Source organism: Calidris pugnax, unplaced genomic scaffold (genome assembly GCF_001431845.1).
Source record: "Calidris pugnax isolate Ruff unplaced genomic scaffold, ASM143184v1 scaffold425, whole genome shotgun sequence".
NCBI classification, from domain to species: Eukaryota; Metazoa; Chordata; class Aves; order Charadriiformes; family Scolopacidae; genus Calidris; species Calidris pugnax.
In genome coordinates this window covers 48346-62393 of record NW_015091137.1, presented here as the reverse complement: position 1 = coordinate 62393, position 14048 = coordinate 48346, and the positions used below count along the sequence as shown (strand labels likewise).

Here is a 14048-nt window from a genome sequence, read left to right as displayed (position 1 = left end):
CCGGTGACCCCTGGACCCCCCCCTCGGCCCGGGGCTGTGCCCCTCCTCGTCCCGGTTCCCCCCCGGGCCCTGGGGTTGTGCCCCGTTATCCCTGGATCCCCCCTCCCTCCCTCTGCCGGGCACTTCCCTGTGCATCCCTCTGGCAGCACGTGTCAAATCCTGCCATAAATTCACCCCACTGTTAATTACCTAAGGCAATTAGCGGCGATAAAACGTTTCCTGGTGCCCTTATCTTGGTTATTTTTGCCCTTCTGGCCGATAAAGGCCCTGCAGACCTGCGCTGTGGCGGCGCCCTCACCCTGCTCTCTCTCTGTCCCAGGTCAGAGGGACCCAGAAATGAGCCCAAAACTCGTTCCAAGTTGAAGAAGCCCCAGCGGAAGAAGTACGGCCTCCTCTCCAGCTACGACCAGAACATCGAGATGGCCTCCCTCGACAGTGACGAGGACACGGTGTTTGAAACGAGGAACCTGAGGCGGTGAGCGGGCAGTCGGGCCGTTTCTCTTTCCCTGGCGAGGGGCTGAGAGGCCTTTTCTGATGAGGTGGGAGCTTTGGGGCAGATCCTGAGACCAGGATGATCCTGCATCAATTAACCTCCTGTGTGTGGGCTCTCCGCGTTGGCACGTGGACTTTATCTCACCTTTCTGGTGAGATACTCTCAGAAATTATCTCAGTTTTCTGTACAGGAGGGACATACCCCGGTTTGCCAGGAGCACGGCTTTGTGCCCGGTGTTCAGCGGGGTCATGGGGAGGCAGAGGCAGCCCTTCTGCCCAGCCTGGCCTCCCAAAGGGAGGCAGGAAAACAAAACCTCCCATTTTTCTCAGTTTAGGAATTGCTCCCAAGTCACACCGCGGCTAAAACTTGCGGTCCCAGTGGGGCATCCGTTCCTGCTCTCAGCCCAGGCTGGGTTTCTCTGGAGGGTGTTGTTCAAAGCTGAGGAGGATGCAGCTCAGCGTGTCACTGCCCGGCCGGCGTGAGGCCCTGGTGATCTGTCTCCCCGTGTACACACTTGCTCTGATACTGGTGTCTTCTTTGTTTCCAGATGATGTGGGACCGGTGCCGCCGGCTGCGCAGATGGACCAAGTCCAGCGGAATCACCTTACCAGTGCTCGAGTTTTTATTTTTTTATAATTGCTTATGATGACTATTAATTAACAGTACGAACCATTCCACAGCTGGGGTGGGGGAAAAGGGGACCAAACCTGTTTTCTTCACGTGTGTTTTTGGGGAAAGGCGGAGCTGCCGGTTAAACGGTGCTGCGTCGGGTGCTGCTGTCGGCGCAGGAAAACGTGACTCCTGGAGGGATGCTCAGCGTTTGAAATCTTTCTGCTCTGGACTCAAGTGCTGTGGCTGTGTCTGCTGGCCCCTCAGTGCTCCCATCCCTCTCCCTGCTGACCATGGCTTCAGATAGCAGATGAGAGGGTTCCATTTTCGGGCTGATCCTCTTTCCTTCCTGCATTATTGGGTTGCTTCTTTGGGAGGTGTCTCTGTAATCAACGCTGATGTGGTGGGAGCTGGGGGAGCTCGTCTGGGGAGGGTGTGGGGTTAATTTAGAGAGGGAATAGCTTTGGGAATGAGTTAAATGTGTCAGTTTTCTTGCAGTTGCAGGGTTAGCAGGTACAGGTGACGATTCATGGGTTTACAGCAAAGACATGTTTACAAATGAAAGGTGCCTCTTGGCCCGAAGGAGCGTGTTCTCCAGGAAAGCCATCGGTGGTGCCATCTGTGCGTGGGGCTGCCAGTGCTGCGTTCACCAGCTCCAGCGGTGTGTTCACCAGGGAAATGGGTCACTTCTACCAAAATTCTGCACTTTGAGCTGCTGGCTCCCTCCGAGGTCACCCGAGGAAGAGCCAGGGCGCTGCCGCCTGAGTCGGAGAACCTTTACTGTGATGGTGACTGGTCTCTGAGCAACTGAAGACTGGAAGAGGAGGACCCAAAGCCCCGTGAACTGTGATTCTTGAACCAGAGAGCCCTGGCTGAGAAATAATCTCTTTGTGAAGGGTTCTGGAGTTCCGTTGGCGGGTACTCAGGCTGTTCCTTACAGCCCCTTGTGTCGGTATTTAGGGTTTTTTTATGCATAGGACCAAATGTGAATGTGTTGGGAGGTCATTGTTAGATGGATCTGCTGCTACAATGGTGACAACTGCTTGCAAAGTGCTCTTGTTCATGGTATGTTTAGCTTTGAGGGGAGGGCCCTTCCTTGGAAACTGAGCGGGGCTGTGTCCTTCAGCCCCACTTCCACCCCAGACTGGTCTGTGCCTTTGGTAGGAGAACCCGAGGGAGTTCCCCTGCGGGTCAGGGGGTTCCCTGCGTGACCCCACCTTTTAGATGAAGATAGAGATTGTCTTTGGAGTGATGGCTCCTTTTGATTAGCAAATCCCCTGTCGAGAAGGGGGACAAAGCAGGGCAGAAGGGATGGCCTTATCAGACAGTGGGGTTTGCTGGGGGTCACCTGGGAGCTGGGGGTCTCACTGCTGCCCTGAACCCCCCGCCTGAGGGCCTGGTGTGATCCTGGTGCTCACCTGTGCCAGGGGCTGAGCTTTCCCAGAGAAATCCCCCCCTCCAGGTGCTGGCAGCTCTGTCTTGCACGCGTGCAAAAGAATTTTTAAATATATATATAAAAAAATATATATATTTTTAGTAATGCTGTCATGTGACCACAGCACTTTGGATGTGCCCTAATTTCATATCATTTATATCCTTTTCATGCCTCTTTGAGGTGCTGGCTGCGTGTGGGGCTGAGGGGGAGATGAAAGCGTTCGCCGCCGTCCTCGGTGGGAGCAGCCGGTGCTGCCCCCGGGGTGGGGGGAGCTGGGCTGTGGGATTCCTGGTCCCGTGTCTTCCCTGATCCCGCACCAGCAGGTCCCTGCACACCCCCATAACTTTCTCTGCCTCTTCAAGCCCCCCCTGCAAAGCTGTTCTTTGCTCTGGAGGCCGGGGTACCCTGGCTGCAGCTCAGTCCTGGCCCAGCGCTTCCCCCGACACATTCCTCAGCCTTTCTTTGTCCGAGACAATTAACTCGGTCACTCTCCAGGCTCTGCTCTTCCTCGGACAGATGGGTTCTGCAGTTTTGAAGTTTCCTCGCTTTGCAGGAGCGGGTGATTATATATTTTTTTTTTTTTAATGTTAACAGTTGAATGATTTTGATCAAAGAGGGGACCTCAAGCCCCAGGCCCTGCCATGAAAATAATTTTGATAGAATTTGATTTTGCTGTAATAGGTATTTCGAATTTGAGCAGGGGAAGATGTGGAGGGACACAGGCAGAGCACGTAACGAGGTCCCTGCCCTGGTACTGTGGAGGCAAATGATAATTAAGTTGAGGGCCCCGGAGGGTTTGCCAGCCCGGTGTCTGTATGCCATGTTCATGTTTTCAGAGCCTTTCTGCTGGTGTCCTTAAAGGGGGGTGGGTTTCATCATGTGGGGAATAAAAACACGATTGTGGGGCTGTAGTGTGGCCTTGTTGTCGCTTTTATCCCATTCCCCTTGTGTCTGGAGGGAGGTTTGAGCTGTAATTGGTGACCCTGCGTGGCTCATCCCATTTTCCCCTGGAGAATCCTGCGTCCTGGGAGCAGCCCGTGCTCTGGGGGAGGGGGCTCTTCACCAGCCAAGGCTTTATATTCTTTATATTCCTGCTCTGTTCTCAGCCCATTGTTCTGAGAGGAGAAAACAAAGGTGCTGATTACAGACCTGAGACTCCTCCAAGGACTAATCTATTTGTTGCTGAGCTGCGTTTCTCCTGGAAGAATAAACTGGAGCTGCTCACGGCAGAGGGACGGTGCCTCCACGGGCAGTCAGTGCAGGGCAGGCTTTTGGGAGGGATCTTGTGAATAATAGTGGCTTTTAAAGCCTTGCATCACATTTCCATAATGAGGGCAGTTCAGCAGTGTCCTGAGTTACAGCTTTAGTTACTTTACGTGTAGCTGATACCGGTGTCGATAGCCTGGCTGGTCTCTCTGACACGGGTACAACTTGTAGTAGCTTTTCAGAAGAGATTTATATCTATTACAGATAAATACCCAGGTGCAAACACACCCGTGTGCTGGGAGCTGCCTCCTGTGAGTACGTGTGTCTGTCCCTCGTGCCTCCCCAGCTTCTGCTACACTTTTCTCTCTCCAGAGTGAACTGGGAGGCTCTGTGGCCACTGGCTGCCCTTGGCTGGTGGCCTCTGCAGGGCTTCTCTTGATATTCCTTGCCAAACTGCTGCCGGGGCCAAGGGATGTGGGGCAGTGAGGAGGGAAATGCTGCCCCATCGCCAGCCCCCTGTGTGTCACGAGTGGCTGCTGGAGGGTTCGTGTGGAACAATCACTATTGTTTAAGCCAAAGGCTGATTTAAAAAGTTGACGTGGGTGGTTGCCCCTCTGATCTTCTTGAAGGGCCCTATCGGATCCTCCGCTGCTGGTGTTGAGCCACGGGGTGAGGTTAATGGGGTTGACTGAGAGTGGTCCAGAGCCTGCTCCTGTTGTGTTCCCCGTGTGCGTGTGGCTGGAGCGTGGCCGGGATGGGATCGGCGGTGTCGGGGCGTCGGGAGAAGGCCCTGCACTCCCAATGGATTGCCAAGAAGTCAATAAACCAGCGCTGGAGAGCTTTGTGTTGTCTGTGCTCCTGGAGGCGGAGGAGCTCGTCTTTCACCCTCTGGTGTGGATCAGTGATTTATTTTTAAATAGCATCCAGTCCCTGTATTGATCAATTGTTTTACTTTCGTTTACAGCATCCCCCCCCTCCATTGTATCCTCACACAAATGAAATAAAGCATTCTGTTTTGTCCATCTCCTCCCTGGCAGCTCGCTCGGGGTTGTTCTGGGGGGGACCCAGGGATGGGTTTTGTGGAGCTGAGTGTCCCCTCCCCGAGCCCTGCCTTGCTCTGGCACCGTCACCCCGTTGGATCCACACCTCTCCCATCGCCTGCCACTCGCCTTCGCCCTTCATCTTGGGGTTTATTTCAGTTTTCTGAAGTCTCCTCCCTTTCCTTTCTCCCCGTTCTTACATTAATCCCTGGTTTTGTTCACAAGACGAAGTAAAATCCCTGCGAGGGCGATTCCGGCCTCTCCCCAGCAGAACCAAGTGACGTTTTGCTTTTTTTGGGGAGCCGGGAAGGAGAGACTCCCCTGGGTGGGGACGTCCCGTGCTCCTCAGCACGGAGAATTAAAGCCTGCGGAGAATGAAGGGCGTTCCCTGGCACTAACATCTGCTTCTCCTCCCTTTCCAGATGTGAGATTAGTGGCACTGACGAGAGGAGACACTGAGTTCCTTGTGTCCTGCTCTGCCACCCGGCTCATGTCCTGCTCTGCCACCTCCTCGTGTCCCCGTGTCCTGCGCGCAGGAGGTCAGTGGCCACAGGTTCATCCTGGAGGAGCCAAGGAAGAGCCTTTCCCTCTCTCCCTGGTTTAACTTTCCTGCTGGAAGGGGCTTCTCCCCCGCGGGTGCCGGGGCCGGAGAGGGGCTGGTGCCACCCTGTAGATGGCACTCACAGACCGAACATGCTGCTGACGGGCACTGCCAGCCCTGCTGAGGCTGCAAATAAATCCCAATGCCTTAAAAAGGCAACTCTTCCCTCCCACAGCTCCGGGAGCGCGGTGGCAGCGTGTCCCCTGTCCCCCGTGGCAGCCTGTCCCCTGTCCCCCAGCCCCGGGGAGGGAGCAGCAGGTTTTGGGGTTGCTCTTGGGGGGCTCTGCCAGGAGAGGGTTTCTCCCAGCTCACACCCCAGCCTTTACCTCCACCGGGCTTGCCCAGCCCTGTTAGTACTTGTCTGCGAGGGTTTGTTATCGTTCTGGGGGAGGTGAGGTTTTGAGATCCCCTGATTTGAGTGGATTAAGCCCTACCTCCCCGCAGGGCTCGGCACGGACCCCAGAGGGACCCCGGGGTTTGCTCCCTTCCCCTCCGAGCCGTGTTCCCGCTCCGTGTGTCACACACAGGTGTGAAATCCCAGCCCCTGGGTGGGCTCCCAGCTTTTCCTGGGGAGCGGGCTGTGCACAATTAACCGCAGGGCTTAATGAAGGAGCAGAGGGTATTCACCAGGGCAGCATTGCCCTTTCAAGCCCTGGGACAGGCTGCAAACCCTGTGCTCCTTCCCTTTCAGGTGGAGGGGGCTGGTAGCCCCAATTAGCACTAATGGCTGTGGCCTGTGCATGCTGATTAGTGGCAGATTTCTTGTTTTCCACACCATTTCCCTGGCTCTCTCCATCTGGGGATGGTGCTGGCTGGGATTCTGGTCACAGACACAAGCTGGCGGCCTGGACCTGCTCTGAATTTATTTCAAACTCCAGTTCAAGCGCTCTGGAGGCTGGGGATGCAGATTTCCTTCCTTGAAACAGGAGCTGCGGCCATTCCCCGAGTGCTGGTGAGCTGTGTTGACTCCAGCAGGCTGGTTGTTGCTGCAGGTGGTACCTGGGCGCCGTGCTCCGTGGAGTGCAAAATCACCTCTGCTGCAGGGGGGAGGAACCACCCCTTCTGCTGGCGTGGAAAAGCACTTCTCTGGCTCTCTGTAGCCAGATCTGGGGTTTAATGAGGGTTCCTGGGGTTTTTTTGGGGTGCCTGTGGGTGGACAACAGTCGGTGTGTGAGTTTTCTGGTTGCTGTATGGAAGAGGAGATGGTCCAAGTCCCTCCTTACTCCAGTAAGGACTTACCCCAGGGAGGTAAAAAGAGAGAAACAGCATTTCACCATGGGTGGAGGGTGTTTCATTGGTGGATCTGAGTTCTTTGTTGAGGAGGTAGATCCCTCTAGTACCACAGAGAATCTGTCTGTAATAGGTGGCATTTTCTGCGTGGGCAGATCTCCATCCCCTGGGTCAGGGACCTCCCAACACTCCCTCTGTCACTGGTGTCACCACGATGTCCTGGGCTCTCGGTCCCCTTCTGCAGAAGGGCAGGGACGTGGGTTAAAGCGTTGTGTTCTGCTTCTTGCTGTTCATCTGGCCTCACACAGGTCACCCTGTTACCTTGGTGAAACAAGGAGAGGTGAGGACTGTCCTTGCTGGTGGGGCTGGGACTGGCCACCAGGGCTGGAAGCCACCGTGGGGCTGGGACTGGCCACCGTGGGGCTGAGCAGCGAGAGGCAGCCCTCAGTGTGGGGCAGATGAGTGTGGTCGTGGCAAGAGATGGCAAACATCTTTTTCAGTTGATGGCTCATGCCAAGTGGCTCTGGGGACATTGGGGGTGACCATCTCTCCGGGAAGTGGAATTTCCACCCCTGTTTTTAGCTGCGCTCCCCGTTTTGCTCATTTCCAGGGTCAGGGTCTTCGCATGGGGCATCGGGGGGAGTTTTCCTCCCCAGGTGCTGCAGACGAGATGGTGGGTTTACTCCCGTGGTGCTCTGTGGGTGGGGGAGCTGCTCTGACACCCCCTCCCCGTGTTTTTGGTGGGATACGGGCTGTGCCTCGGGAAGGGGGCTGGAAATACTCGAAAACCCTCTGCAGAGTCTCCTCTGATGTCTCTTCTGTTCCGCTCAACAAAGCTCCTCTACACAACTAGCGGGATCCTTCTGTAGAAAAAATTAGCTTTACTTAGTTGGCTTTTTGTCTAAATCCTCCTTCTGATCTTTATTTTCTTCCCGTACGTGATGGAGAGGTGAAGGGAAGTGGCACTTCAGCCACAAAAGCCTTTCCTTCAGAAACGCTGGTTGTTTTTGTTTTTTAAAAAAAAAAAAATAAATTTAAAGGGGGCTTTGCAGGGGAGAACGGGGAAGCATTTGCTTTTTAAGTTACACTAGGGAATAAAAGTACAAAGGAAAGAAATGATCATAACCATACTGGCGATGGAACAATATTTTTTTTCGAGTACCAGAGCTAATTGAAGGAGGAATTCACACAACAATTTTTGCAATCTAAGGATGAGTAAACATTAAAGGGGACGCGGTGCCTCTGGTGCATGCTAATGCCTGGCTGCACGCGTGGAAGGCAGAAGAGGTCCCTAAAATTAAATTTGAGATGAACGTCTCAGATGTTACACTTCAGTGTTCTCTTCTCCCCGTCGCTGGATCAAAGGCACGAGCCGAAGCCGTGTCTGAGGGGACCTGTGGGTACCTGTGTCTGAGGGTACCTGTGGAGGGGTCTGGATGGAATTGCCAGAAAACGGGGCTGTGGAAGCACTTCATGGGCTGGGGGGGTCCTGGGGACCCAATTGGCTTCAGCAGCGTTCTCTAGGGGTTCAGAGACCCCCCTGCCCGTGGAGAGGGGCTTGTGGACAATACCAGTCCCTCAAGGGACTCCAGGAAAGCTGGGGGGGGACTCTGGATGAGGGAGGGGAGCCCTAGGAGGAGGGGGAAGGGTTTGACCCTGCAAGAGGGGAGATGGAGCTGAGATGTGGGGAAGAACTTGTTTGGTGTGAGGGTGGTGAGAGCCTGGCCCAGGTTGGGCAGAGAAGCTGTGGCTGCCCCATCCCTGGAGGGGTTCAAGGGCAGGTTGGAGGGGGCTTGGAGCAACGTGGTGTGGTGGGAGGTGTCCCTGCCCAGGGCAGGGGGGGGGACTAGGGGGGCTTTAAGGCCCCTTCCCACCCAAACCATTCCATGATTCTAATTAGCAGCTGTTTTAATTACCATCACTTTCTGGGACAAAGGGAAAGGGGCTGACGTGTTGGAGCACATCACCCAGTTCCCTGGAATCGCAGCTCCTGGGCCTGAAGGGGTTTGTATTTGCAAATTTAACTGAATTGGCACCGATTCTGCATGTGAACGTGCCCTGACATCAGCTGATGTCCCCTCGCTCCCTCCCGGTTGGAGGCTTCTGGTTTCCATACATTTCCCTGCTGCCAACCACAGCAACTGGTGGTGTCAGCGCTCGGGGATCCCCCTGCTCTCGTTAATTGGAGGAACCTTCCCATCTGCTGGTTGGTAACGAGCCGGGCAACGGGAATGTTGAGATTTGCAGTTTTTGTGGCGAGAAGGGACCGCTCTGTTGGTGGCGCGGAGCCTCCCGCCCAGAACCCCCTCGTTTGCCCTTTTTTTTTCTGTGAGCAGCAGAACCAGAAGGTTTCTCTTGGAAACGATGCCAGGATTCGTCTGGAGCATTTACTGCGCCCCTGATACGTGGCAAATATGTTCTGCTGGTTAATTACTCTCCTTCTTTTAAAGGGGGAAAAAAAAAAAACCCAACCCGATGTACTTAAAATAATCCTAATGGTTTCATTGTTCAGCCTGAGCCGCGTGCGCTGCCCCTGCGCTGACAGAAGTGGTGTAAACACCGTTTCTGATGTGACAATCCTGATGGGCATTAACACCGTGAGCGAGCAGCGGGGGGTTTGGAGGGAGGGATGGAGGATGGTTCTCCTGGAGAGAGGGATGGACGGAGGATGGTTCTTCTGGAGGGACGGAGGATGGTTCTTGGCATTAACACCGTGAGCGAGCAGCGGGGGGTTTGGAGGGAGGGATGGAGGATGGTTCTCCTGGAGAGAAGGATGGATGGATGGAGGATGGTTCTTCTGGAGGGACAGAGGATGGTTCTCCTGGAGAGAGGGATGGATGGAGGATGGTTCTTCTGGAGGGATGAAGGATGTTCTCCTGAAGTGATGGAGTATGTTCTCCTGGAGGGAGGGAGGAAAGTATGGATGGAGGATGTTCTACTGGAGGAATGGAGGATGGTTCTTCTGGAGTGACGGAGGATGGTTCTTCTGCAGGGATGGAGGGTGTTCTCCTGGAGTGATGGAGTATGTTCTCCTGGAGGGAGGGAGGAAAGTATGGATGGAGGATGTTCTACTGGAGGAATGGAGGATGGTTCTCCTGGAGGGAGGGAGGAAAGGATGGATGGAGGATGGTTCTCCTGGAGGGACATAGGGTGTTCTCCTGAAGGGATGAAAGATGGTTCTCCTGGAGGGAGGAAAGGATGGATGGAGGAAAAAAAAAAAACCCAACCCGATGTACTTAAAATAATCCTAATGGTTTCATTGTTCAGCCTGAGCCGCGTGCGCTGCCCCTGCGCTGACAGAAGTGGTGTAAACACCGTTTCTGATGTGACAATCCTGATGGGCATTAACACCGTGAGCGAGCAGCGGGGGGTTTGGAGGGAGGGATGGAGGATGGTTCTCCTGGAGAGAAGGATGGATGGATGGAGGATGGTTCTTCTGGAGGGACAGAGGATGGTTCTCCTGGAGAGAGGGATGGATGGAGGATGGTTCTTCTGGAGGGATGAAGGATGTTCTCCTGGAGTGATGGAGTATGTTCTCCTGGAGGGAGGGAGGAAAGTATGGATGGAGGATGTTCTACTGGAGGAATGGAGGATGGTTCTCCTGGAGGGAGGGAGGAAAGGATGGATGGAGGATGGTTCTCCTGGAGGGACATAGGGTGTTCTCCTGAAGGGATGAAAGATGGTTCTCCTGGAGGGAGGAAAGGATGGATGGAGGATGTTCCACTGGAGGAATGGAGGATGGTTCTCCTGGAGGGACGCAGGGTGTTCTCCTGAAGGGATGAAAGATGGTCCTCCTGGAGGGAGGGATGGAAGATGTTCTCCTGGAGAGATGGAGGGTGTTCTGGAGGGACTGGTTCTCCTGGAGGGAGGAAAGGATGGATGGAGGATGTTCCACTGGAGGAATGGAGGATGGTTCTCCTGGAGGGACGCAGGGTGTTCTCCTGAAGGGATGAAAGATGGTCCCCCTGGAGGGAGGGATGGAGGGTGTTCTCCTGAAGGGATGAAGTATGTTCTGGAGGGATGGAGGGTTGGCTGTGGCCCCAGTCTGGGGAACCTCATGGTACACAACGGGGAATCTCGGAGGGGAGGAGCAGGGCGGCCGCGGGGCCGTCGTTGTGTGCAGCTGAAGGCACAGCGGGACGCGGGGACACGGCGCTTCCAATTCTCTGGTACCAGGGAATATTCTCATCTCTTTTTTCCTTTTTGCCACTGTTATTTTAATCTGCTTTTCTCTCACATCAAACCCCCTCTTTCTAAAGAACGCAGAGCGGGGTTGGGTTTGTGCCCTTTGTGATACGTAGCAAAGGTTTGAATGCCACTTTTTTTTTTTCTTTTAGAAGAGGAGGTTTTTATCCACGTTATAACTTTAGCTGCTCCCCGGTCGTCGTTCCGGCCCCTCGGATGAGCGCGCTGAAAGCGTTCGCTGGGTTTGGTGGAGGGAGGGAGGGAGGATGGTGTGTCCTTAATGAAGGTTCCCGTCCCTCTCACACGTGTGTGTGTGGGAATCGACTGAGGCCGGGTCAGTCAAAGTGGTTTTCAAACCCAAATAACTCCCTTCCCCCACCCGAGGCCGGCAGGAACGTCCCCGATGCCCTCTCAGACCCGAGGTGTCCGTTCTGCACGGCTTCCAGCAGGGTCTCTGGGTCTCTGCAGGCCAGAGACAGCCCTTTCCACGTGGAAAACACCAGCTTTGGAGGGAAAATAATGCGGAGGGAACCTTTGATTGAGCGAAGGGAGGAGTGAGGGCAGGGAGAGCCCATCTGCCAAAGGGCATCCCGGGAAGTGGTGGCAGAGGAGAGAACCCGAGTGAGGTCCGTGGGTCCCAGCCCCGCTCTGCCGGCAGCATCCGATGGGATAACTGGGGCTGGAATTTCCATCCTCTTAAAATTAGGCAATTTAAGGAGATTTCCAGGCTCTCCGTCCACCTCCCCTTCCCCTGCCTTTCCACGGGTCACCTCTTCGCCACCGAAAGATGTTTTTCTCCCCCTTTTCTCCATCCGCACGCGCTCCTTTCAGAGCCTCTTTGCTCTCCTCACTTTCCCACAGCTCAGAGCCATTCTCCCAGCTTCAAAAGGTTTACTAATTACCCTAATGAGGTCAGGAGAGACCAAACGCTTCTGTGACTTAAAACAGGGGGTGGGAGGGGTTTGGAATATCTTGGCTGGTGTCTGCGGGAAGGTGCCGTCTCCACCTCCGCTGGCTCCCCCCCACCTTCCCATCTCCGGCAGGAAAAAAAAAAGGAAAAGAAAAAGAAAATGTGGACAGAAGGTCTCAAATGTATCAAACAGCTTTTAAAAAGAAATTCCTTTTGCCTGTCAAAAGAACAAACAGATACACCAAAAACTGTCAGAATTAGTGTTGGAGTAATTGCAGAAGCTCTCCAAGGTTAATGCTCCATTAGCGAGCAGCTCTCACGCAGCTAAAAGCCGGGACGAGACAGGTTGTCAAAGGCTTGCTGGAGATTAAAGAGCTGCCTTCCCAGCCCAAACTCTCTGGTGGATGTTGTTGGGAAGGGAGGGGGGAAGGGGGGGCTGTTTGTGGGATGAAGATAACACCAGCCGGGGCTTGTGGGTGCCGGGGCATCGATGGAGAGGTGTGATCTGGAGCTGGAGGGATGGTTTAGGACCCCACTGAGGTCCCCGCTCCCTGGGCGGGCATCGATGGAGAAGTGTGATCTGGAGCTGGAGGGATGGTTTCGGACCCCGCCAAGGTCCCTGCTCCCTGGGCTGGGGGGGTTTGCTCTCATTTAAACACCCCACACATTCTTCAGCCCGTTTTAGGCCAGGTTTAAAAGCAAATCCTGGGGGGGCAGCACCAATTCCCGTGTCTGCAGCAGCCGGAGTCCCAGCGCGGGGCTGGGGGTCCTGGTTTATTCCCGGCTGGAGATGGGACAGATCCCTGGAGAGGAGCGGGGCTGGGGGGTGCTGGGGGCCCTGGAAACGAATTCTGGCCGGGTCCCAGCTCCCTGTGGGATTTGCATCCAGTGGGACATTGGTTTCAAATGGAAGTGGGCCCTGGTGTCACCTCCCGTGGCAGCGCACGGCTCCTTTCTATGGAACTGACCTTCATTTTTCTTCTGTGGAAGGAAGGAAAACCGTCCCTGAGTTCCAGCCTGGCAGCACCCCCTGTGCCCCCAGCATTGTCCCGGGGGAGGGGGGGCATTAACAGCGTGGGGAGGACAAAACAGCAGCTGCGGGATCACCTTTTTGTGCAGATCTGGGTTTTCAGCCTCTTCCAGCAAAGCAGGGACCTTCTTCATTTTTCTTCTGTGGAAGGAAGGAAAACCGTCCCTGAGTTCCAGCCTGGCAGCACCCCCTGTGCCCCCAGCATTGTCCCGGGGGAGGGGGGGCATTAACAGCGTGGGGAGGACAAAACAGCAGCTGCGGGATCACCTTTTTGTGCAGATCTGGGTTTTCAGCCTCTTCCAGCAAAGCAGGGACCTTTCTCAGTGCCGGGGGGTTCAAGCTCTGGCTTCTCAGAAAGCAGAGCTTTGGGAGCACTTTGCCCACAGCCGAGGTGGGTTTGGGGGGTCGGAGAGGGGCTGTGGGACCCCCACGGTTGCAGAAATGCTACATCAAGGACCATTCCCATCTCCCATCCCATCTCCCCCACCTCAACAACAAATACCCCGCTGGAAAGGAGCTGGTGGGTTCCTGCTGCCACCCCCGACGTGAGCAGGGCCGGCGGGGGGTGGTCTTTGTCGGGGCTGTCGCTGCTTTAACGCTGTTCCCAGGGGGTTGTGATGGTGCCCGAGACCCCCCATCCAGGCTGGATGCTCTGTGCAGGGATGCCGAGACCCCCATCCCCACACCGTGGTGTTTGTGGGGGGGAAAAGGCTGAAAAGGCTGATGAGAGAATGGGAAAAAGGGGAGGAAAAAATGACCCGTGGAAGAGGCAGAGCCTGGCTGGGGAGCAGGGTGGTCCCATGGCTCCCAAACCTGACTTGGCTACTGCCTTCTTCCTCCTGGAGCCTCAGCCATGGAGGGGACGTGGCTCTGGGCAGCAGAGGGACGTGGTGTGCCCCACGGCTGCCCCCCATAATGTGGGAGGGGGGTCCTGAGCCCGGGGTCCAGCTCTGGCACAGCGGGATGGTCCCGTTTCTGCGCGTAAGCGGCTGGAAGCGGAGCTGAGGGAGGTGAGATCGGAGCCGCTCGCGAAGGGCCGGGGCGAGGGGCCTCCCGAAACGCGCGGCCGTGAGCGAGGGAAATGAACAATGTCATAATTAGAGAATTAAATCTTTCCTGTTCTTTCCTTCTCCTATCCTGATATAATTTGTAGTGATTAGACCTGGGGTGCAGCGCAACCAGACAATGCGAGCCGTCTGTACAAGAGCAAAACAAGGCTCCTGCACAGACCCTGTCTCTTTATTAAGTTGATTTGCATTCATAATCTTCATTTGCCGTTATTATTTTTCCCCCTTGTGCTTAGTGAGTG

General features: G+C 55.1%; 1 protein-coding gene across 1 annotated transcript in view; it reads left to right on the top strand.

The window, feature by feature from the left end:
• Nucleotides 1-3448, top strand: part of LOC106897738 (chromosome unknown open reading frame, human C19orf24) — a 3768-nt gene extending 320 nt beyond the window's left edge. Inside the window, exons 2-3 of the mRNA XM_014958560.1 lie at nucleotides 190-475; nucleotides 1041-3448. Coding sequence (XP_014814046.1) covers nucleotides 190-475; nucleotides 1041-1044 — 290 coding nt within the window. The 3' untranslated portion in view covers nucleotides 1045-3448. The remainder of the gene's footprint in view (nucleotides 1-189; nucleotides 476-1040) is intronic.
• The last annotated feature ends 10600 nt before the right edge of the window (nucleotides 3449-14048 follow it).